Here is a 26,836-nt window from a genome sequence, read left to right on the forward strand (position 1 = left end):
CCCTAACTTGGGGGGGGGTGGGGGGAGAGTATCAAATTGAGTGAATCTGTTTGGGAAAACTGTTCCTTCCTTTTTCACTTGGTATTGATCTCTGTTCTAACCTTCCCAACTCAGACTTCTGTCTGCCTTTTAAACCGTAGCTAATTAGAGAATTTTTCCATTCCCCATGAAGAACTTTACATTGGAGTAACTGGAAATTGTTCTTGTAAGTACCCATACTTGTACGATTCAAAAAAGTTTGGGATAAATGTTAATCTCTAAAAGCATTATTCTTCCTAAAAATGTGTCAGAGTACATTAAGTTAACCTCATAAGCATGAAAATAATTAACCATTTTTATTAATCTTATGTTTGATCATTTCCACACATTTACTTTCCTTCTATGGATTCATTAAGGCAAAATGAAGAATGTTACTAACACAGAAGTATCTTTATGAGTACCATTCACCCTGACGAGTAATGTTTTGTTCAAGGTATTTTATTTATACTGCTGACCATGCCAGGTGGTGGTCTGGAGGCTAAAAATGAGAGACTCAACTCAATTTAGGATTAACAAACAATTTTAAACTATGCCCCATAAAAGGGTCCCCCCACAATTTTAGACAGCAGATCTCCCTTTAGACATTCTCCAGGTGTTTCTCAGCATAGTTTTCCTTTCCTTTCAGTCTACAAAGATGACAAGCATCTATAAACATTCGTGTTATTTTCTGGAAGATCAGACAGATTTTGCATAAAATCAGAAATAAAAGCCTTTCAGAATTTAAATTATATTCAAATCTGAGCTACACAGTGTCTAAGCAAATGCAGAATAAAGCCCCTACATGTTCATACTAACAAGCTAGAAATAGTAGTAAACTACAACATATTATTCCTGGGGGCATTCTGCTTGACTGTGCGCCCACAGACATACACAACCCCCTGCTGAATCCCTGTGCTTCCCTGCAAAAAACAGCAGGGAAGCAAAGGGAAGCCACAGGGCTGGGGGAACTGGGGGGGAGAGGGGGGGATGCCCACAGGTGCAGTTTGGGGGGGATTCCCCCACAAAGGCAAGGCATGTGGGGGGCACACAGGGTTATGTGCCACTGTCCTCCCTCCCCCCCCCGAATCCCTATTTCTGCAAGCACAGAGCTGCCCAGCTGAAGGAGGCTGTGTCTGGGCAAAGCTGACTCTGCAGCTGAACACTGCCTCCTGGGACCTAGCACCAGTTGTGCTTCCCTTCTGTGTGCTGGGAGCCTTCCTGTTTTCTGTGCAACAGTGAGTGCCCGCAGTGGGGCTGGGTAAGAGGGGGAAAGAGGCAATGGTAAAGGAAGGGTGTGGAATAGGGCAGGGGGATAGAGAAGAAAAAGGGGAGAGGGGAACCGTGAGCTAGCATGCAGAATTCCCTCAGCATCAGCAGGCCCATCGAACCCTCACCCAACAGACCCTACCCCCCCTACACCTGGACCCCTCTGATGAGCCCGCCCACACCCAGACCCCCACCCCTCTGATCCCCAATCAGCTGCACCTGGACCCCACCCTATCAAACCCTACTTCCCCAGCACCCTCCCACATTTAGGCTCCCCCCTCCCCCCGCTGAACCCTAATCACTTTCACCTGGATCCCCTGCAGAGTCCCATTGCCCCTGCACCCAGAACCCCCACAACGAGCCCCTGTGCATCCAGATCTCCCACTAAACCACTTGCACCCAGATTGTCCCACACAGAAGCCTCTCACCACACACCGGGATCCCCGACACAGTAAGCCCCTCCATGCTTGGATCCTGCTGGGCTGAGCCTGCCCACCCACACCTGGTGCAGAGGGGCAGGGCCCCGGGTGTTTCTGGGGCAGGCCCAACCCTTGTACTGTGTCAGGGTCAGATGCAGCCTCACTGCCAAGTCCCTGTACCGAGGGAGGTGAAGGCTTCAGGGTGATCTCCCACCTCAATGCAACCAGTGGCCTGTGCTCCCCATTGCCATGCTGGAGCCACATTTATTTATTGACAAATAAAATTTGCAGAATTTTAAAATAGCGTGCATAATTTTTATTTTTTTGGCACAGAATTCCCTCAGGAGTAAACATATTGACTCCAACAGTGCAAACTGGAGAAATGCATAAGATCTTCTGAGAGCCGATAAAGTTCTACACATGGTGTCTGTAAAGCTAAACAATGCTGTGTTGAGCCTGTTGTACGAATCCAAGTAAGACAGGCACCATATCTACAATATGGAGCCTAGCAACACGGACATACATTAGCACCGAGCACTGTAGAAGTTTTGGTGCTTTGGCACACATCTCCAGTAGGATATGGACTGAGGCCCATTACGTGTCAGTCAGTTTCCTTTTGTGCCGTTACGCTGTTTTAATATGAATGTGATAATAGTGCATAATGGCACGAGGCAGATAATCATTTCATTTGCTATTGCTGCTTACAGAAACAATAGCTAAACATAGCTTAACATACAAAAGAGGAGACACATTCTCTCGGACAGCCATGATGGTGAGACCACAATAAGAATCAACTTTTTGAATGAGTATGATTGAAGCATGCAGGTAGTGATGTGTGTGAACTTAGATTTACACAATTAATGGACTTAGCAACCTGCATTATCATTGTGCGGGAGTCAGCCCATGAGTGCTCTGACAAATAAAAACCCTGTGCAGGAACATACATGATTGTGAAAGTGTCTCAAGAAAGACTCAGATGCTCACCTTTAATCTCTACTGTGCTTATCTATAGCCAGTAACATTCTTTTCATGTCTTTTTATATGCAGTAAAATACATAATTTAAGAGCTTGCAGATAAAATATTCAAGTTGCCTTGAAAATGTTTATATTCTCTCTGAATTAACTTTCACTGCCATAAGCACAGAACACAGGTTGGGTAGCACAGATAAGTGATGTTTACTTCAACCACTCTCTCAATGTTAAAGAAATTGTTCCAACCCTGGCAAAACAAACTAATGTCCACATCGTGACCTAAAAACAAACATATGTATTTACTACATATCCTAGTACAAATCTGTGCATGAACTCTTTAGGCAAGGACAAGGCTGACAAGTCAGATGGTCTGATGTCACTCAGCGGAACACGAAAGCCAATCACTTCAAAGCTTGTGACTGATAATATCTTAAAGACAAGTCCTCTCCCACCTCTGCACCTTCAGCATCACGCTGTAAATAAGCCAAGTCAAATATGAAGAGAAAAGTGACTGCACTAGGACAGACAAACAGCCTAAATCCACAGCTATCAATTTACTGTAAATAAACTGTCCATCTGCATTAAGTCAACTATTTGCCAGAAAATTGGTATTGGAATAATTGATTATAGTTTATTTTCCCCTTTAAAATTATATATGTAATGTTCTGATCGCACAAACATTTAGTGACATCTATGGGGCTACGTATGTGAGTTATTCACTTGTTTGAGTGTTTGCAGAACTGAGCCCCACATCTGTGTTACATCTTGTTTCATAGAATTAAATCATCTGTTCTGCTGTAGGCTCCTAAAAATTGCCTGGAAAACAAGAACTAAAATTTTAAAAATAGCAACACTTTTTTTTTAAAAGCCAATACCCATCACACGAGGCAAAATTCCATTTATGTGCTATGAGTATCCAGTAAAAGTATCCACATCACTAATGCACATCTGACATTTATTGGCAATCCCTGTAGAGTGGACTATGGCTGAATGGTCAGAGAGACTGAACTACCTTCTCTCAACACTAGAGATTTTAGGCAAGATTGTCACCCCCCATTTGAGACCCTTTATGTTAGGTAAAAGGGCCAGAATAGCATAAAAGTGCCCTAAAAGCTCTACATAAAGCTGAGGGAGAATGCCTCTGGTACAGGAGCTGAGGAAAACCGCTGCAGGCTGTCCTCCAAGCCCCTCCTTGCAAGCTATGGAATAGGGGTGTCATAGCGCTGCAGAGACTCTAGGCAGTGCTGCAACCCAAAAGCAGCCAGGGACAAGTTGCCATAACTTAGACTGCCCCACAAGACTGTCTCTTATGCCAGGAGGTGCTCCATCCTCCAGAGCAACCCAGAACCGAGAGGGCAAAGTCATCTTAGGTCCCACTTCCCCTGAGCTGCAAGTTCTGCGCTGAAGCTCTTAGAAACAGCACAGAATCTCACCCCACTGCCTTTAGAACAAGATTTGGCACATTAGTGGGGCACTGTTAAGGAAGCAGATACCGTCACTGCACATTCTGGGGTGAGAGGATTTCTGTCTCCAGAGCTGTCGGCCTGGCATCCCACATCAGTGCTTCTTATTTAATTAAAAGGAACCATTACATAATATTACAATATCGACAATGATCAAGAAAATCTTAAGAGGGGGGTGGGGGACATGTTTTACCTAGGACGTTTAATCCAACTCAGTTTTCACATGAAACACAGTGAGAACACATACACTATTCCTTGAATATAAGTGTTCCGTTCATTTAGGTATTCACTTACAGTGTAATACAATTCTCAAAACGACATTCAAAGTAACACATCCCATGCAAACTCAAATTTTGTAGTACCAAGTTCATCTATTAAACAAAGTAATTTCATTTTAAATCCATAGGTAGATAGAGAGAAGTAGACAAGTACACACAACCAAGTGGGGGGGTGGGGGGGGAAGGAGAAGAGAGATACTCCGTCTTCCAAATTTCCCCTAGGACTGTTACACAGGTTGTATTAGACGTGACAGAGAATTTGTCTCATTATTAAATATTATGGTACTACATTCAATGGCATCACATTATACAGGCCTCATTTTGCAATTAACTCCCAAAACAGAATAGGATTATGAAAAATAAGAGGATCTAAACTAAATAACACAGGCAGAATAATATACCTTTTCATGTGACCAAAGTGTTGTATTTTCAATGAAAATTTAAAATATCATTACCACTAATGTGAGCCTATATGGATTAATAACACCTACAATAAAGTTTAGAAATAACTGGTTTTGTTTACTACAAGGTTACATCACATGCCCAAGGCTAGTAAGCAAAATAAAACTCATTGCCTTTTCTTACTCTTTTCCAGCTGAGACTTGCATGTTGGTACAATATATTAGTCAACAATATACAGAACTCTACTCAGATTTTCATTTATTTCCAATAGGATATTTCACAATTATGCCTACACTTTTCCCCATCTACCGTAATTAGCTCCAATAGGCCATTATTTACTTTGTACAGTAAAACCTACCCCCTCACACAAACTCAAGACATTTGTAAAAAGAAAAGGAGTACTTGTGGCACCTTAGAGACTAACCAATTTATTTGAGCATGAGCTTTCGTGAGCTACAGCTCACTTCATCAGATACATACCGTGGAAACTGCAGCAGACTTTATATACACACAGAGAATATGAAACAATACCTCCTCCCACCCCACTGTCCTGCTGGTAATAGCTTATCTAAAGTGATCAACAGGTGGGCCATTTCCAGCACAAATCCAGGTTTTCTCACCCTCCACCCCCCCACACAAATTCACTCTCCTGCTGGTGCTAGCCCATCCAAAGTGACAAAGTAACACCATCCTGGCTACTATGGATGTAGAAGCCCTCTACACCAACATTCCACACAAAGATGGACTACAAGCCGTCAAGAACACTATCCCCGATAATGTCACGGCTAACCTGGTGGCTGAACTTTGTGACTTTGTCCTTACCCATAACTATTTCACATTTGGGGACAATGTATACCTTCAGATCAGCGGCACTGCTATGGGTACCCGCATGGCCCCACAGTATGCCAACATTTTTATGGCTGATTTACAACAACGCTTCCTCAGCTCTCGTCCCCTAAAGCCCCTACTCTACTTGCGCTATATTAATGACATCTTCATCATCTGGACCCATGGAAAAGAAGCCCTTGAGGAATTCCACCATGATTTCAACAATTTCCATCCCACCACCAACCTCAGCCTGGTCCAGTCCACACAAGAGATCCACTTCCTGGACACTACAGTGCTAATAAACAATGGCCACATAAACACCACCCTATACCGGAAACCTACTGACCGCTATTCCTACCTGCATGCCTCCAGCTTTCACCCTGACCACACCACACGATCCATCGTCTACAGCCAAGCTCTGCGATACAACCGCATTTGCTCCAACCCCTCAGACAGAGACAAACACCCACAAGATCTCTGTCAAGCTTTCTTACAACTACAATACCCACCTGCAGAAGTAAAGAAACAGATTGATAGAGCCAGAAGAGTTCCCAGAAGTTACCTACTACAGGACAGGCCTAACAAAGAAAATAACAGAACGCCACTAGCGGTCACCTTCAGCCCCCAACTAAAACCCCTCCAACGCATTATTAAGGATCTACAACCTATCCTAAAGGATGACCCAACACTCTCACAAGTCTGGGAGACAGGCCAGTCCTTGCCTACAGACAGCCCCGCAACCTGAAGCAAATACTCACCAACAACCACATACCACACAACAGAACCACTAACCCAGGAACTTATCCTTGCAACAAAGCCCGTTGCCAATTGTGCCCACATATCTATTCAGGGGACACCATCACAGGGCCTAATGACATCAGCCACACTATCAGAGGCTCGTTCACCTGCACATCCACCAATGTGATATATGCCATCATGTGCCAGCAATGCCCCTCTGCCATGTACATTGGTCAAACTGGACAGTCTCTACGTAAAAGAATAAATGGACACAAATCAGATGTCAAGAATTATAACATTCATAAACCAGTCGGAGAACACTTCAATCTCTCTGGTCACGCAATCACAGACATGAAGGTCGCTATCTTAAAACAAAAAAACTTCAAATCCAGACTCCAGCGAGAAACTGCTGAATTGGAATTCATTTGCAAATTGGATACTGTTAATTTAGGCTTAAATAGAGACTGGGAGTGGCTAAGTCATTATGCAAGGTAGCCTGTTTCCTCTTGTTTTTTCCTCCCTCCCCCCCCCCCCCCAGATGTTCTGGTTTAACTTGGATTTAAACTTGGAGAGTGGTCAGTTTAGATGAGCTATTACCAGCAGGAGAGTGAGTTTGTGTGTGTATGGGGGTGGGGGGGATGTGAGAAAACCTGGATTTGTGCAGGAAATAGCCCGACTTGATTATGTAAAGAGTTGTCACTTTAGATGGGCTAGCACCAGCAGGAGAGTGAATTTGTGTGGGGGGGTGGAGGGTGAGAAAACCTGGATTTGTGCTGGAAATGGCCCACCTGTTGATCACTTTAGATAAGCTATTACCAGCAGGACAGTGGGGTGGGAGGAGGTATTGTTTCATATTCTCTGTGTGTATATAAAGTCTGCTGCAGTTTCCACGGTATGCATCTGATGAAGTGAGCTGTAGCTCACGAAAGCTCATGCTCAAATAAATTGGTTAGTCTCTAAGGTGCCACAAGTACTCCTTTTCTTTTTGCGAATACAGACTAACACGGCTGTTCCTCTGAAACAAGACATCTGTAGTTCTTGTTACCTTAAAAAACCCTAGACTTACTTTTGAAAAAATACTATGCCATTAGTAAATGAAAATACCATGTATATTTATAATTAGTTGCCAACTTGCTAACATTCAATTAACGTAGGGCCAAATTCTGCAGTCCTCACTCAAGCAAGAATGCCACTGATTTAACCCCACTGGTATTGTTTTCCCTAATAGCTAAGGCCTGAGACTAAACATTTTTAACTGCCATTATCTAGAGTAGCAAAATAACAGCTGTTTGATGACTAACATTGTAAAAAGCTCTGGATGAGTTATGCATCTCAACAATGAGGAGGAAATCAGACTTAACATTTGGACAGTTTTAAGAATTTCAACATTTCAGATGACAATGGGATACACTGTTAGCAAATAAATCAGAGTTATGGCTATAGGCTGTTGTTCCTGTTACCCGAAATCAGAACAGAGGCTCATTAAATATGAATAAATTTCAGAATGCAGAGGCACTGCACCATATTGATAAAAGCTCCATTAAACAATTTAACTCCTTCCATATTTTGGAGGGGAGGGGGGAGTTAAAGTGAGGATAGATTTTTCCCCTCCAATCATTTCATCATTTTTTTCACTTTTCATTTATAAAAATGCCTGGATTTTAAAGGAACAAAATATTGGGCTAACAAAATTTACAGTAGGAGTGAATGTAAACCATTATATTTAAAAGCTATTCCTTTCAACAAATATTTGCCTTTTATTATGGATTACAGTGTGAAATTTCAAGTATGCAAAAGGACAGGGGGATTGCTAGAGAGCTGTAACTGATCTTCAAAGTCATTTTGTCACAGAAACTATAAACCTGCCAACAAAATACTGAATATCTGACAAAGGAGACAAAAAATAGACTGGAAAAGGAAAAATTTGTCTGGCAAACACTCAAAGGAATAAACTTTTAGTGCACCACGAAGGAAAGGACAAATATAAAACTGAATAAGAGTGTTAAATAAGTTCTCTACCTAACAAAATAATTATGAAATAGAACAGGCTTTTTTTATATTTTATTTTTTTCACCCAAAAGACTGAAAACAATAAATAGACCAATTACAAAGAATACAAGTCTGATACAAGACTTATTTTATTTTCCACTATAATTATGGAAAAGGTCAAGTGATTACCTCTACCTTATTATGTAAATTATACACACAAAAATGTGAAAAAACTTTACTAATGCTGCAAACTCTCAAAATTTAGCAGATGACCGAATCAAGGTTGCCTGTACAACCGTCTATCACTGTTCAATGAGTGGTGGTCCCATGCCTTATTCACTGCACACTATTCAAATCCTACTCTGAATATAATCAGATGAGCTTTTCTATGGTGCTCATCACTATAGTATCTGAGTGCTTCACAAACACTAATTAAACATCTTCACTAGAACCCTGTAAGGTGAAAGGGTATTATTCCTATTTTACAGATGGGGAACTGAGACACAGAGAGATAAAGGTCAGAAGTGTCCACTAATTTGGGGTGACCAATTTGAGACATCTAGGACCTGCTTTTTCCTAAGCACTTTGTATGTTCAAAGCACAGTTCCCATTGAGCTCACTTGCAGCTGAGAGCGATCAGCACTTCTGCAAATCACAAACGACTGTCGCAAGTCAAGTAATGCAGAAGATGAACATACAATTAGTGACAACTTGTGAAAAGTGGCTGACATGATTTGCCCAGCATCACATATGAGCTCTGGGGCAGAGATGGGGTAGAATCCCATCGTCTAGGGCAGCATTCAGTTGCCTTAACCATGAGGACATCCTTTCTCTCCTGCTTCATACACCACAAGTACAGCAACAAATAAACAAGGGGTTCTACAGACAATAACCTCCTTCACTACAGAACCCTGATTCATCCCCAGAGCAGGTGCTGTGGGGGGAAAAAAACAACTAGAGGGAACCTTAAGTCTGGCATTGCCTAATTTGAGTGCTTGACTTTGCAATATTAACAACATTCTTTTAACTTAGATTTGTGCACGATTAGCTAGGTTTTTAAAATAAAAATAAAAAATAGAATTTCTATCATGTGGCATCATATTGACACCCACATAACTCATGAGCAGGGTTGGAACCTTTAGATCCACCACACAGACCTCTCTCACTTGAGCTAAGCGGGTAACTGATTGTTGTAGTAGGTTACCATCCTCTGCATGGATCAGCACTAGCAGAAGATGAGGTACACTTTGCAAGTGGGTTTCACAAATATTTACAGACAGCAAAAGAATGATGAGACTCAGGAATCCTGGGGTCCTTTCCAGGCTCTGGAGTGGTGCAGTGTATCGAGTGGTCACAGACAGTGTGGATTTGATTTAAATCACTAGTCAGGAAGACTCAATTTAATCATGGATTTCTACATAAAAGTGCATTCTTGTTGGTTGTTATAACCTTAATACATATTCTTCACAACTCAGAGATAGATGTAGGTTTCATTTTTAGAAGGTTATTTCATTTACCAAAGGTAATTGAAGCAGATATTTATGAAGTCATTGGGAGGTGAACTATCTCCAATTCAACAGGTTAATAATCATTAATATTTGGAGGATTTTCTTGCCATGCTGTATTAGGAGGAGAACTTCACCAGACAGACATTTAAATTGTTTTATATAACTAAAAACAACAATGTTTGTATTCTGGATTTTTTCTGCAACAGTAAACATATCATATTTCAACAAAACAAGCAGATGCATTTTTGAATTTAGTTAACATTCAAGTTTTTAAAAATCAGGTTTGTTTTTGTTAAAATTGTTTTTAACTAAAGTGGTTAAATGAAATATTTAAACAAAACAAAAATTAAAATCGACTGTCAGCCAGGTCAACATGAGAAACTTAAAATATTGGCTTCTGCAGCTAACTCAGTCATCTTCACCTTCATTTTCCTGTTTGTTCATAATCTGGGAAAGAAAAAACAAGCTTTTCTGCTTGTTCAGGTCCCAAAAGATTTCTCAATTTGGAATGAATTAGTCCAAAGGAAGAAAATATTCTTTCTACACCAGCAGAAGAAGCTACTGCTGTTAAAAGTGAGATCATCACTTCAACACTCTCTGAATCCAAGTGTTTAAGTGACTTCCACCAGTTCACTGGTGTGACTTCCTTTAAAACATCAGCAGCAAACATATTTCTTGAATGGTTCACCCTTAGCTCTGAAGTTTATTATAGTTGGCATTAGGTAGAGACGATTGCTGGATGTCCACGTCATAGCCAACTCCTCTTCTTCAGCAGTTAAGATTTGACCCTGGTACAGAGTACTGAGAATATTTGCAAGAAAATGAGCTGGAGACAGTGCTTGTCCCATTCATTTTTTTAATGCTTGTAATTTAACTCTGTCTTTACATACTTCGCTTTTTCAGATCTCACTGAGTTCCTTCCAAATTTCAATAGCGTCAGCAATAAAACAGCTCTTTCCCTGCATTTTGTTCAAGGCTAAAGAAATAGGCTTCAGAATACTCAGCAGGTGTTCAACATTTCTCTTAACCCTAACATTGAGAACTTTGGCTGTGACAATGCCATGTATTTTTTCACAATTTTGTTCACAAACTGTCATCAGATTAGGCCAGTTCTTGATATAGTGCTCGAAACAGTCCACTACTGAGTTCCACTGCAAGTCTTGTGGGAGAGTTAGCTTGGTTCCTCCCACTTTTTTCAGAGCAGCTGCTGCAAAGTGGTTGTTACGGAAGTATTTTGCAATTTCAACAACATTAGCCTTTATTTCCTGAACACTAAAGTCTTTGGCGAGGAGGTGCATCAAATGAGCACTGCAACCATATGTTACTAGCTTGGGACTCTCTTCTAAATAGTTTCTTCTCATCTTGGGATACATTTGCAGCATTGTCTGTGACCAAGCTGCGTACTAGACATTAATTTATTTTCCCCCCACAGTTTGTTATAGCTTTTACTGCTACTTCTTGAAACTATTCTGCTGTGTGTGCATTTCCTGATGTATCAGTTGTTTCTGTGAGGAAGACATTCCCTTCTTCTGTTGTCACACAAGCACATACAACAGGATCATTGTGGACACTGCTTCACCCATCAGGACTCAGGTTAACAATTTTTCCCTCTAGACCTTTTGCACACTGCTCAATTTCTCTTTCATACACTTTATCCAGCAATTTGCCTGTGACATCTGCTGTTGGATGGACTCTATCCTGGTCTTAATGACTGAACCATGTTAATGAAGTGTGGGTTCTCAATCATACGGAAAGGAAAGTTAGTTGCATAATCAAACCAGGCAATTTTTCATCAATTACCTCTTTTTGTAATCTGCTTGTTCTTATAACAAACTTATCTATGGTTGTTTCTGGATGATGGAGATTTTTTTCTCCTTTTGCTACAGGTGATATCATGTATGTCATATAGCCACACTATGTGACAGAAACGCTGTCAGTGGCAGATAACTCTGAAACTATAAAAAAATGATGGTGATCTTGAAGGTTCATAGTCTTCAGAATCCTGTATGTTGAGGATGGATTCTCCTAAACAAAATAAGTCAATGAAGTTATTTAATTATTACCAAACTGCTCATTTAGTATTACTCATTGCATTCACTGATACTCAGTACTACTTTAAAAGTGAAATTGTAAAAGGAAGATCTGCCTATGTCAGCTATTTATTTTTTTTATTACAACTGCATTTAAAATGATAGTACCATACAGTAACAACTATATTTTTTGCTGAAACATGCGAATTCAAGAATAGTCCAGAAGGAAGACAGGCAGTCCTTAAGAAAGAATTATGAAATAGAAAAGTTTACCAACCTGAAAATCCTGCATGTTCAGACATGTTCTTTTCATCATCTTCAACGACGCTTCCTCCTAAGAAGGAGCACGTCTCATGATGTTGTTTTATTCGGCCAACCAGGACTTGCATTTCTTTGTTGCACTGTTTGGATTTTGCACGCATGCCTGTCTTACCCATAGGTAGAGGAACTTCACTAAAATATTCCCAAACTTGGTCTCTTTTACAGCCTGCTGCCATTATAGGTTTTCCCTTCTAGTGAGAGAATGGTATGGTAGATCTCAAATCAATGAAGACTACACTCAGAAAGACCTCAAGACTTCTGGAATATGCTGCTCAAACAGTTTCACTTTTGTTTATACTGCCTGTTCCTCCCTTCTCAAATTTATCTCTAGACTTCTTCTCCTTGTCCAGATCTATTCTGCCCCCAACAATCTTCTATTCACTGAACTTTTTGAAACTTTGCATTTTTAGAGAGAGTTAAGTGTACACAAATTTGCAGAGGGACAACAGGTTTGAGGTCTGTTATTTCTCAACTCTGTATATTAAATTTAAAAACATTTTTGCTGTTAACAAGCATGATATTTCTGGAGACATAAATCCACAGTTTGAGAACTGCAAAGCTAAGCATCTCTGATGGTATCTTCTAGACTGAGCACTGAGTCCCATTGGGTAGATAGAAAGATTAACCTAAATAATCTATACAGAAGCCCCTGGAACCCCATAAGATTGGGTCCCTAATTCATGAACTATTGGAACTCATTTACAAAACTTTTCTTAAACATTACATGAATATATTGTCTCATAGTATAGAATTAGAATTTATAATCTCTATTCCTAGGATGAGATATCTTTGAGCTATAATGTATCTTAATTAAAACTATAGATAAATGCTTTTTGAGGAAAAAACCTATTTAAAAAATCCGATTTAAATAAAAATCAAAATTGTTATGATTTTTTTTAAATCATTGATTTTTATCCACCCTGGTCACAGACCTTTCTGAATATTTCCCACCCCTAAGCTTGCCCCTTCTGCCTCCTCTCCAAGTTGCTACTGTCACTATCCTCCCTTCCTCACCTTAGACGTCTCATCCCAGTCCTCATCTCCTTGATCAGCCAATTCTGGTTCCCTCACTCCTGATTCCTCATCCAATCTGTCTCATCCCCACCACCTTTGGCTCCTAGTCCCAGTCGGACTCCCCACCATTTCCCAGTTTCTTTATCCAGCCAATCCCAGTCTCCCCTTCTCCTCTCAGCTCCTCATCTGATCTCAGTCCCAGTCCACTCCCTTGCATTTCCCTCACTGGCTCCCAATCTCCTTGACCAACCAGCGACCGTCTCACCCCCCAGCCCCAAACTCCTAGTTACAGTTTCTCTGCCCTTCCCAGTCTCACCAGGATACTTGTCCCATTCTACTCCTTTCCTTCCTCTCAGTCCAGCTCTTGTTCTCCCTGCAGTCAGGTCAGGAGGGTTCCTCGGTCGTGATCCCTGTGTGCCAACAATGGGGTCCCTGAAAGCACAGGAGAAACAGGCTCCCTGCTCTTAGTTCCAGTGACCAGACTCATTCCAGCCCAGAGCAGTCATTACAGGGAAAGTCCAGATTAGCCCTGGGTTTGCAGCATGCTCAGTCACTCTGCAGGGATGGTGCATGCATGACATGGTCAGTGCTAGAAACTGTGAGGGGCTGAAGCATGTTAAATGAGGATAGAATCTTTAGAGGTTTTTAGCAGCTAAAAATCTAAGTCTCTACTGAGCATGTGCAAATTCAGAAAAAAATTCAAAGGTTTATAACTTGGTCAAATTTGGGTGTATTTTCAGAGCCCTGATACAAAGGCCACACCTTTGCCAAATTTCAAGTCCGCACTACAAAGCATGGAGCTTCTGGCAATCTTTTCCTTGAGAATTTTTTTAAATGTCAAAACATTTTTTCTTAACCTCATTCTTGGAAACAGCAGAATGGTTTTGGCTGAAACTGTAAAAAATAAATAATTTAAAAAAAAAAAAATCCAGCCTGAGGCAGACACCCAGCATGGAAAATTTCAGACCAAACAGTTAATTTGGCAAAGTTATAGCAACTGAAAAGAGGGTCTTTAAAATTGCTTGACACTTCCCACTGTAACAGACGACGCTGCCTGAATATAATTATTGCCATCTCATTTTAGGTGTATCAAACTGCTTGGCATTTACAAAGCAGTTAGAGAACAGAACATTTTAATGCTTTTCTGGCTTTGGGGGGGGGGGGGGAGGAAACGAAACAAAAACGTTTTCCTCAATACCCAGAAAAGTTACTTTCCTGTTTCTGTGGTACTACAAGTCAGCATGTTCAAATCAAAGCCATAATTCTCTTATGTACATCCTTAACTTTACTACTGTGAGCAATCCCATTATTTCAATAACTTTACTACTCTGAGTAAGCCTAAGTGTTTGCAGGGTTGGAGCCCAATTGGTTTCTGGTTCACTCATAAATAGCTACCACTATAGACCCATTTCAGAAAGTTTTCCCTGCAGACTGTGCAAAACAATTTGCAAGATGACTTTTACACACACACACAAATATCAAGGGGCCCTAGGGGTGCGGCAGCACTCCCTGGCTTGAAGTGGTTTCCATCATATACAGGGTTTACAGTTTCGTTCAGTGGCTTTCAGTACCCCCACTATACAAATTGTTCCAATGCCAGCACTTATAATATCTTTAAACTTAATAGCAACTAAGAAAGAATATTGTTCTCAGAGCTTCAAAAATATTATACATCTAGAAGGTGTTCAGAACTAATCCAATTAAATAAAAATCAAACTTTAATCATTTACTACATGAATTACTGCTAAATTCTCCCCAAAAGGCCAAAGCTCAGAAGAGATATTGACAAAGTCAACTCCTGCAATGAATTCACAAAAATTCATAAGCACCTTTCATTAGGCAGAACAATTAATTGAAAAGGTTAAACAGCCATGGTCATTATTATAAATTGAAATGTTTTAAATATAGCCATTATTTAATATAGATCATTAAACTGAAGACAGAATTAAGACTTACCACACTGAAGTATACACATGTAACTCAGCACTGTTTCTCTGATATTCCATTAATGTAGTTTATTTTATTAATTTCCAGGTTTTGGGGGGCGGGGGGGAAAATCCCTTTAGAAAGTAAGCTACACATCTGCATTGAGTATTCCTTTTAGCTGTCAAAAAGAGTTGAACTGGATTTCTTCAAACATTGCCCCTGTAGCTCCCAAAAAAAAAGCAAAACCATATACAACCACCATCACCCCAAATATCAAGAAGATGTAGACCAAGTGGAAGACAGAATTAAAATATTCTGAAGAGCAACTGTGTAAGAATGGCACCTTTGTACCTGCTTTGCTACCAGTTGAAAGTGATTATTCTAGACGCACTTTCTGCTGTATTCATACACAATCACTTACTTTAGTAACTAAAATCATATTTTTACTACTTTTCATTCTTCTGAGCACTTTGAAGCCAATACTGCTCTGTGAAACTGAGCTAGATACTGTTCTGGTTCATACATCAACAGAATTATTAACTTGACTTTCTGGTTCAAGTAGTCTACTGGTGGGTGTGAAATGAAACCCTTGGCCAAAGTTTTCAGAAGCATCTAGTATTTTTGGGTGCCCAACTTGAGAGGTCTCAAAAGGAATCTGTTTTCAGAAAGTGCCAAGCACCTACCCTCTGAAAAAAATCAGTCCTCTTTCAGATGTTTCAAGTTGGGCACCCAAAAAGACTAATTTCAGAGTAACAGCCATGTTAGGCTGTATTTGCAAAAAGAAAAAGGAGTACTTGTGGCACCTTAGAGACTAACCAATTTATTTGAGCATAAGCTTTCGTGAGCTACAGCTCACTGCATCCGATGAAGTGAGCTGTAGCTCACGAAAGCTTATGCTCAAATAAATTTGTTAGTCTCTAAGGTGCCACAAGTACTCCTTTTCTTTTTGCAAAAAGACTAAGTCACATTTGAAGATTCAGGCCATCTGAATAAATAGCTGGTCTGGGTTTTTCAGGGCTGGCATTTAGACAAAAAAACATTATTTTACTTGTAAACTGACAGATTTGATCAACAACAAACAGAAGCTCAAAATCACTTTTCTTTTGCCAAAGTCACCTTTCCAAGCAGGACTGCAATTAAGATTTCCTAAAGACTTTTACAAAAATTTTCACGATACAGAGTATCACTTACAGAGTCTTGCTAATCTAACAAAAAAAAAGATTACAAAATAGACATGCAAAAACAAGCTCAACAGTACAATCAGAATCGAGGCAAGATTTCGCACTGTTTACAAACAAATAGCAACAAAAGAACAGAACTGTACAACAGAAACATTAATACTCCATAAAAAAAGCTGACTCAGAGCCAAACCTATAAAAATGTGTTCAGATAATACTCAAGAAAAATTCTGTGTCATTATAGAACTAGATACCCAGTTTCTTTTCTTGTGCTATTTCAATAATAATGTAATCACCTCCACGAGAGACTTAAAAATGACTATATGGGAGAGAATAGAACTCAGATCATCTAAACCCACAAAAAAATTGAATAAATCCAAAAAGCTAAAGGAGAAAGGCTGTCTAGGTTTCCAAGTCTTAAAATTCCAGTGAAAGACGCAGCAGGTCCCTCAGGGAGTGTTAACTGTAGAATGTTCTTTTGTATCTTCCTTTAAAGAAGAAATACACTTCCCAGGTTAAGTCAAAGTTGGGCAGGATATAAGCTTCTGCCTGCATTTTTTTTCCCCACTAGTGCTAATTTTAACAAAAACTTCCTATGGTGAATTTGAGTAGACGTATAGAGATGAAGGAGCATGCGGATTTACTATCACCTTAAACACACTCTGGGACAAATTCTGCTCAGCTCCACCAGTGTAAATCTGGAATAATTCCAATGAAGTCAACAGAATTCCTACAGATTTACACTAGTGTTTAACTGGGAACATAATTTTGTCCCCAGTTGTTGCTATTAATGTGGTCCCTGAAAGCATAGCAGGCACTTTACAGACCATATAAATAGACTAAGTCCCTGCCTCAGTTGATTATCTAAAGGCCCAATCCTACATACCCCTAGTTCCCATTAAATTTGTTTTAGTCAGCTGGGACCAGTCACATGACTAAGCACTACTCATGCAAGTAAGCGTTTTCAAGATCAGAACCTAATTTTGGACATAACACACTGGAAAGAACAAGCACAGGAAGGAATGGGGAAAGGAAAGCTAAAGGTTGCATACATAAGGTAACATGGTTATTCAGTGTCAGCGTACAGACATTTGGCAGTTCCATTAAAGTTGGTGTGCGCGTGTTGACAGTAAACTATTGTTACATTGGATTATGTGGAAGATATAGGGTTAGGTCTCATTTTACTAGGAACTCTCTCCCAGGCTTCAGAGATAGGAAAGAAGAAACCTGTTCAATTATTGCCAGATATTGCTCCTACAAACCACCCCATAAGGGCCAGAACAAGGTATGTTATCGACCTGATGCATCTGTAGTGGAAACTGAGGCCCTGATCCTTTGAATACTTATGCACATGTAACCTGACTGAAGTGAACAGTCTCACTCAATTCAACAGGAATACTCAAGGGAATAAAGTTAACATACACTTAAGCATTTGCAGGATCAAGACCTTAACCTCCAGAAATAACTCCCACTTGTTACAACCATCTTAAAACCCAATTTCAGATTTTCAGCTTTGATGTTAATTTTCTGCAGTCTCTAATTTTATTCCTACAATACTTTGCTCTCTGCTGCAGTAATTCAACAATGTAACACCGGATGAGACATTATATACTTTCACACGGTACAAATATATCCAAAAGGTTCCGGGCTACGCTCAATGCTGGCATAAACAGACCCAGCTTCACTAAAGTTGCATCCACTTATGCCAGCAGTGAATTTGGCTCCCAAGGAACAACTTAAATGTGTCTAAGCTAAAAATTAAACCTCTCCTCCCTTTGTCTGTATGGCCATTAAAACAGCAATCAGAGAAGTCTGAAAGGATGCAGCTACCCCACTCAGGAATTCCCAGAAGCAGATATAAAACGGTTCAAGGGAGACTATGGATCCCCTAGGAGAACTCTAGGAATAGATGTCTCCCTGAGCAAGCTTAAGTTAAGCCTTGAAAGATGTTCTAATTTGTTATGTTGCTACCTCTATATGGGAGCTATATTAACAAATAGAGAAAAATTAACCCATGTCCTCCTAGGAAAAGAAAAGAGGAAAAAATAATGTAAGCTTCTAATAGGGATCCTAATCACATAACGAGAAACGTCAGGGGAGACTGAAAAGTCAATTTGCTCTAGCAACATAGACTTCGTATAAGGTAGCTAGTTTATTAGCCAGTAGGTAGAAGAAGAAAAATACGAACATCTACACTGAATTATGCAGCAGGTAGCATTAAGAACCCAAACTTTGAGTCTGTCCACTTGTGAAGTGCTCTTCTGGGATCTGCATCCCACTCTCAGAGTGGTCACTCATAGTGGCTGAAATGGTAGAAGTAGCAGACCCAGAACTTCAAGGAGTTGGCCCAGTTTTTGTGGGCTTGCAGACCTCTCCATCCCTTCTCTCCAGGAGTCATGGGATCACAGGGAGCTGGACCAGCAGGTCTGCTGCAGAAGAAACCTGGGTTTTGTGGGCTTGTCTCTCCAGGAGTCCAAAGGCCCCATTGTTGGCTGAAGCAGCAAGTCCAACAGCGTCAGGAAGGAAATCCTGGCTTTAAAGGCCAGCTTCCCTCCCCGCTCTGAACAGGAGAAATACATGAACTAGCAGTGGGGCTAGGCGGCTGGACCAGTGGCTCCAATTAACTTTTTTTTTCTCCTTTTAAATGCAAGATTTTTATGTCTTATTGTTGAAGGCCATATGGCATGTTTTACAGCCAACAGTAACTTTCTTTACCTGATCCCATTTGTGGTAACAACCTTAACATTCTTTTAATGAAGTTTTTGGTGGATGAATTACCTTTCCTTTTTTTATGTAAGCACATCGGTAGGATATGTTTAAGCTGCCCACTAAAATTCAGTCTGAGCAATAAAACCCAAGAAAGCAGAGCAAAAGATAATTCATAGTCTCAAATGAAGTGAGGTGGATTAAAACTCCATTGGCAAACACCCTCCCCCCCCCCGGCCGCCGCCGCCTCTGCACGCTCCAAAAAAACACATTAGAAACCATCAGAGCAATCAAAAATTTTCATGCATGCACGGAGGCTTTCTAATGCACTTCTTGAGACTAAATTTTTTAAAAGAAAGGCAAAGCCATCAGTGTACCTTAGAAACCAATGCCCTGTAAACTCTAATGGACCATTCCTTCCCTCAACTGGACACCCTTCTTTTTCCCCAAAAACCATCTTTTTAGCCAAACATTTAATTTTTTTGCACATTTATTACTGAAGGCCACCCTTTCTGCTTTTTTATTTTTTTAAAAGGCATTCCTTACGCTTGGACTGAGTACTTTCTATGTCAACTTTCATTTTGCAGCAAGATTTTACTGCCCATTTATCATCCTCCCATCCTCATGACAAGATTTATAGTGGAAAAGGATAATAAAATTTTACCGTAACTCCACAACCACATACTAGTTCTTACTTAGTTACAGAGTCTATAATATTAGTCAAGCAACAACGAAGGAAAATAATTTTTTAATAAATCCACACACATTCTCATAATAGACTCAAAGACTTTAAAGACAGAAGGGACCACCCTGATCATGGAGTCTGACCTGCACATTGCAGGCCACAGTACCTCACCCACTCCTGAAATAGATTCGTAACCTAAGTTCCCTCTAAGCTGCGTGGCTGTGAGCATGCGAGCAAGATCTACCAAGCAGACACCTGGAAAAGAATTCTCTGTAGTAACTAGGGTGACCAGATGTCCCTATTTTGTAGGGACAGTCCCGATATTTGGGGCTTTTTCTTATAGAGGCACCTATTACCCCCCACCCCATCCCAATTTTTCACACTTGCTATCTGGTCACCCTAGTAGCAACTCAGAGCCCTCCCCATCCAGCAGTTGAGGATTTTTGCTACTGGCAGTCACCAATAGGCCACACACTGTCATAGGCAGTCCTATCATACCATCCCCTCCATAAACTTATCAAGCTGACTTAAAGCCATTGAGGTTTTTTGCCCCCACTGCTCCCCTTGGAAGGCTGTTCCAGAACTTCACTCCTCTGATGGTTAGAAACCTTCATCTAGTTTTGAGCCTAAACTTGTTGATGCCAGTTGTTCCTGTGTGCACACTAGTGCTTCACTTAAATAATTCCTCTCCCTCTCTGGTATTTATCCCTCTGATGTATCTAGAGAGAGCAATCATATCTCACCTCAGCCTTCTTTTGATTAGGCTAAACAAGCCAAGCTCTGAGAGTCTCCTCTCATAAAGCAGGTTTTCCATTCCTCAGATCAACCTAGTAGCCCTTCTCTGCATCTATTCCAGCTTGAATTCATCTTTCTTACGATGGGAGACCAGAATTTCACACGGTATTCCAGATGAGGTCTCACAAGTGCTTTGTATAAGGGTACTAACATTTCCCTGTCTCTACTGGAAATACCTTGCCTGATACATCCTAGGACTGCATTATCCTTTTTCACAGCTGCATCACATTGGCGGCTCAGTCATCCTGTAATCAACCAATTCATGCAGTTAAAGTTTGACATTTATCCACTAAATGAAAGTTGTGACAGAAGGCTAACACATACCCTTATCTCAGTGTGCCTATATGTCACACACAAGCCCCAATCCTGCAACCAATTGCACATAGACACACTCCACAGAGATCCACAGATTTCCAAGGAACCATGTACAGGGATATGCCCATACATAATCAATTGCAGGATCAGGACTATGGTATGTAAACCCTGGGACCTGATAAAGGACCACACATAATGTAATGATTTTGAGCAGGAAAGCGAAAGGGCACTAGAATAACCTTAATTCAGAATCTTGCATAATGACAGGTTTCAGAGTAGCAGCCGTGTTAGTCTGTATTCGCAAAAAGAAAAGGAGGACTTGTGGCACCTTAGAGACTAACAAATTTATTTGAGCAAAAGCTTTCTTGAGCTACAGCTCACTTCATAGAATGTAGCTCACAAAAGCTTATGCTCAAATAGATTTGTTAGTCTCTAAGGTGCCACAAGTACTCCTTTTCTTTTAACGCAGAATGTCATTCACTCAGAACCACAATAGCATATTAACATAGACCGTGTGATCGATTACCCCTTTCTTTTCCCCCCAGCTCCCCCACTGATTGGGTCAGTGGTGTCATCATTGTCAGGGCTGTCATCTGGGCTTCCAACTTGGTGACAAAATGTTATGAGATATAAGTTGAAACTACTAAAATGTCAACCCCTCAGAAACAAGATTACTAACATAGAAGTGATCATAAAAATGCAATATTAAACTACTCAATATAGAGAGAGAGAAAAGGCCACATTTGTGCCACAACAAGGTGGGGCGTTTACAGTTACAATGCATGCCAATAAATTCAAAGATCAGATTCCCACACTCACGTTAACTTTATCCTCTTGCATGTATGCTTTACTGTAGGGCAGTAGTTCTCAACTAGGGGTCTGGGGCCCCCTAGGGGGCCTCGAGCAGGTTTCAGGGGGGCCTCCAAGCAGGGCCAGCATTAGACTCGCTGGGGCCCAGGGCAGAAAGCCAAAGCCAAACCCCCACCGCATGGGGCTGAAGCCCAGGTCCCTAAGCCCCGCCACCTGGGGTGGAGGCTGAAGCCTGAGTAATGTAGCTTCGTGGGGGACCCTGTGACATGGGGCCCCAGACAATTGCCCTGCTTGCTACACCCTAATGCTGGCCTGGTTTTTATATGCAGAAAACCAGCTACTATGGCACAGGTGGGCTGTGGATTTTTTATAGCACGTTGCAGGGATCTCAGAAAGAAAAACATTGAGAACCCCTGCAGTACAGCACAGTGTCAAATTGGAATGGGCTGGCCTGTCCTGAAAGAGATAGGGACCCCTCACAGCCCTGGATAGCTTTGAACAAGAATAAGTAGTTGGTAAAGTTGCAAATCTCTTTAGCCTCGTCTAGATTAGGATTTGGATGCTGTTAAATTTAACATGTGTTACAGGCCTTGTCTACACTAAAAATTGTTAGCAGGTTAGCGAACACCCTCAACATCCTAACGCAGACAAGGCCAGGTGACCGTCTCCACTGGTTTTTGGGTGGATTACCATAAAGTGCACCTACTTTTTCTTCTAACAGCTGCACTATTTCTTCAGTGGCGGTAACTAGTGCTCTCCTGAACATACATACAGTCAAAGCAGCGAGTGGAGCATCAATCACAGGAGCTAGAGAAGGAATGACTTAGTCCACAGTTCTGCCCCAACCAGCCAGGTAGTGTTGTACCCCCTCCATTTTAACAGTCATAAGGAGGCCCACAACAAATGTGAATGTGATAGGGGCAGCAGCAATCCAACATGCTCCTCTGGCAGCTCTAACTTCACAAGGACACCTGGGACTCCCTGCCTCGTAACCACTCACCATAACAAAATCCGAGAACCTTTACAGTTGGGGTTTTTACATTGTTGCACAGCAGTTACACAGGGGAATCTTTCAATGGTTTGGTTTCAGCTACCTCAGGAGACCACATCTCTTTCCATGCCCTGCCACAGCAGCTGAGGTCAGCTGATACATTATCACTAACATCCCTAGATTCATCCAGCTAAGGAGTTGCTTTCAGTATAGGCTCTGCAGTTCTGTATTTCACTTCCCTGCACTGCAGTGATTGAGCTTTTAAAACACAATGCAAAGCTCACCTGTTTACTCTGGCCTTTACTGGAAGTGTGCAGTGGTGTATAGTTATAATGTAATCTATTATTAAGGGGAAATGTGCATTCAGCTAAAGATTTGTCGTACTGATTATATAGGACACAGTTCTGACGCCCTTACTTCACATTATCAATGGCATTTACTCACTTGAGTAAGTTCTCCTCAGTAGCAATAAGCATTGCTGAATCAAGCCCATATTGCATTTGTGCACAACCTCAGACATTACTAAATTACTATGCATGCATAATTTATTATTTTCAGCAAAAGTGCCTATGTGTAGCTAAAATTACAGGAAAAGGATACGAAATATAAAAATTATAACATTCCACTTGTTTATGCTTTTACTGGAGAAGCAGTATAGAAAAAACCCAGTGTCTGAAGTTTACAAGCAATAATCTACTGCACCACAGAAGCATGTTTCACAGACTCCCTTTTCCCCCTTGAAAGTCTGCCAGTCAAGTACTAACCAGGCCTGGCTGGTCCTGGTTAGACTTAACCAGGAAACAGACATATTCAGATGGACACAGTTTTGCTTCTTAAAACAAAAACAAAACATTAAACCATCCAAATACTGCCCTTTTATCATATTCAGTTCACGTGTACATCTGCTATATAATTACTTGAGTTTGTTAGACTTCTAGCTTTAAAATTTTATAATCCATTAGAAAAATGGTGAGTTGAAAAATTGAGGAGGGTTGTTATCGCAGTAAAAAGCTTTCACCAGTGTTCACTCAAGTACGGAGGGATAGTTCAGTGGTTTGAGCACTGGCCTGCTAAACCCAGGGTTGTAAGTTCAATCCTTGAGGTCATTTAGGGATCTGGGGTAAAAATTGGGAATTGGTCCTGCTTTGATTGGGGGTTGGACTAGATGACTCCAGAGGTCCCTTCCAACCCTGATATTCTATGAGTAGATCCAACCTCTCTATAGATGCATACTATAAACTTGCATGAAAATTATGAAAGATCCACACAACCAAACTAACCATCTCCTAAACCAACAACAGTCACTAGCAAGAATGATTCCTCAAATAGGTGCATCTGAGAAAACATTAAGGTGTAATGAGTGATTGAGTTAATCATGATTTCAATTGTTCGTAATATTTTCATTTCCAAACCAAAGTTCTTCCAACAAATCAGCACATGTATTCCTCATTCAGGGCTGCACCTGCGCCCAACTTTTAAAACACCACTTTTTTTTTTAAGTTACACAAGTGCACATAAAAAAAGCAGCCGATGAAAGTTTTAATTGGTGGAAAGTGCTTTCTCCTATTTTCCCAACTCAGACAACAACTGAAGAGATTTTATTAAATATTGTGCTAAGCATGAAAAGTTTCACACCCCCCCACAAAAAAAAGTACCTTTTCATAAAAAGATGTGACTGAAAATAAGGTTACATAGTCTGAGTGCTATAACATGAACCAACAGTCTTGCTGAGAAACAGCTTTACAATAGCATACATACAGAGCAGCCAAGTCTATTGTTGCGCTATTACTCCTGAGATATCAAAACCCATGAAAGAAAAACAATAGTAACATCACAAAACAGCTACAAATCCAGTTGGATTTTACAGCCGGTAGGAGCTTCCAGTTTCAAACACAAACACTAACCTACAACATGGCATCTTATTGCCAAACCACCTGGACTTTAAAACAATTTGTGTGCTGAACAGCTGATGAACAGGATTCATTGCTGGCTTTCTGTGCCTTTCTGTGCAGGGGTAAACTGAAGTCCCTTTGCACACAGCAGCACTCCTCAGAGACTAGATTTAACTGAGAATCCTCCAGAAGTAAAAACACACCCATATTTAGGGCTGAGAAATTCGAGTTAATAGGGGACAAGCTATTGCAATCTGAAAGCCTGCAGTACAGTCCGGGACAAACACACAGGTGACATGCAGCTGCTTCCCACCAAATTATTGCAACCATACTGGAAGCAAATAAGTGGGCTCATACCCACCAAGTGCTTCCCAAGGGTCGAGATGCTCAGCTGCTTTGCGTGTAACAGTCTTCACAGTCCCTTCGCCCAGGAATGGGAACTTCAGGCCGCAGTATGTGCAGTGATATCACACACACACACACAGAGTTGTAGCAGCACCAATCCCCCCATCACACACACACACAGTAGCAGCAGCAAGACCACCGCCCACAGCTCCTTCCTCCCGGGTGGGAGCTTCCCTCCTGAGCCTGCTCCTCTCCCCCAGCTTGGGCAAGGTGCTTCACACCCACACCCCGGAATGGTTTTGGCGGAGTGATACCCCCCCCCGCACAGCCGCCGCCGCCTCTCCCCCTGGCGGGAGCCCCAGGCACCGGGGGGGGGGGCTTCCCAGGCCAGGGGCTGGCGGCGCTCGACGCTCCCCATGGCAACACGGCCCCCTCCTCCCCAGGGCCCGCGTGCAGCAGCACTTACAGCGTGTGCCCGCAGACATTCACCATCAGCTTCAGGGAAGGGTTCCGGTACTTGGTGGTCTTGCACCGCGGGCAGCCCTGGTCATCCATGGTCGCCGCCACCCCGCTCCTGCCAGGCACCAAGCTCCCGCCCCCCCGCACCTCAGAGCAGTGTTACTCCAAACAGGGCCCGGCCGGGACTTTAGCTCCGCAGAGCAACCGTTCCGCTCACAGGAGGAGCGTTCCCCTCATGTGCTTTGTGAAAGGCTGGGCGGGGGGGGAGGGCGACGAGACACACACAAAAAGGCAGTCAGTTGTGCGTCGTGTTTGTGCCGTACACAGCGTCTCTCCCAGTCCCTTCTCGTTTGAAAAACAACAAGATTTTCAAAAAGAAAAGGAGGACTTGCGGCACCTGAGAGACTAGCAAATTAATTTGAGCAAGATTTTGTCATTCATGTGCATTTTAATCTGAATGCAAATAAATATCACCGCAGGAGTGTAGAGACAGACATATGGTACAATAATATCTATCAAAAGCCTGATGCAGCCTTATGAAGTCCAGGGCTTTTCAGTCTTATCCTGTACAAAATATTCAACTGATTGTTATACTCAACACTTAGCATTTTAGGAAAGGTTCCAGAGTAGCAGCTGTGTTAGTCTGTATCTGCAAAAAGAAAAGGAGTACTTGTGGCACCTTAGAGACTAAACCACTTTATCTGAGCATAAGCTTTCGTGAGCTACAGCTCACTTCATCGGATGCAGTGATGAACTTCATCCGATGAAGTGAGCTGTAGCTCACGAAAGCTTATGCTCAAATAAATGTGTTAGTCTCTAAGGTGCCACAAGTACTCCTTTTCATTTTAGAAAAGATTTTCAGGTGCTATACAGCATGTCCTCAAAAGCACCCAGATCTGCTATTTGTATGAAGTGTAGAGAGGTAGGGAAATTGATAGATTAACCCATTAAAATGGAGGAAAGGGCTATTATTAAAATTTTGCATTTGATGACTCTTTTCTATTTTCTTTGGTACTTATCATAAATAATAAACCACACTCCATTATGACTTTATTTAAATCCTGGGGTACTCGTGACTCAAATAACTTGCTTTTGTGATTTATGCTGTCAACAGATAATAGAATCAATGGATAATAGTACAAAATGTAAAAAGAGGATAGAAAAGAATGTACACTGTGCAGATAAACTTTGTTCTTGCCCATGCACTGAACCTAGTCGTTCTTATAATCAGGTGTTTGGATCAGCTTCTGCTGCTCATCATCAGGGATTACTCGTTTTGCTTTGATATTTTATTTGCCTTGCTGTATCATGTCCATCTTACTTTACTTGCCAACTCTGGGTGATTTAAGGTTAGGAGTATAGTTTCATTTCTTTCATGTTTTGTGTATTTATGCCACGCTATTTATAGTATATGCTTTAACATTTGAAAAATAAGACGCTTCATTTAAGGGTTTGTAACAGATTCTTCTTGATCTTTCACAATCCCAT

At 41.3% G+C, this 26,836-nt stretch overlaps 1 protein-coding gene across 3 annotated transcripts in view; it reads right to left on the reverse strand.

The window, feature by feature from the left end:
- Positions 1–25,512, reverse strand: part of MNAT1 (MNAT1 component of CDK activating kinase) — a 186,378-nt gene extending 160,866 nt beyond the window's left edge. The window contains exon 1 of one of the 3 annotated variants that reach the window (XM_048854544.2): positions 25,356–25,509. In XM_048854544.2, coding sequence (XP_048710501.1) covers positions 25,356–25,444 — 89 coding nt within the window. In that variant the 5' untranslated portion in view covers positions 25,445–25,509. Of the gene's footprint in view, positions 1–25,355 lie in introns of all 3 variants that reach the window. The other 2 variants (XM_048854543.2, XM_048854547.2) reach the window with 2 other exon arrangements.
- Between the last annotated feature and the right edge of the window lie 1,324 nt (positions 25,513–26,836).

Source organism: Caretta caretta, chromosome 6 (genome assembly GCF_965140235.1).
Source record: "Caretta caretta isolate rCarCar2 chromosome 6, rCarCar1.hap1, whole genome shotgun sequence".
Taxonomy (NCBI): domain Eukaryota; kingdom Metazoa; phylum Chordata; order Testudines; family Cheloniidae; genus Caretta; species Caretta caretta.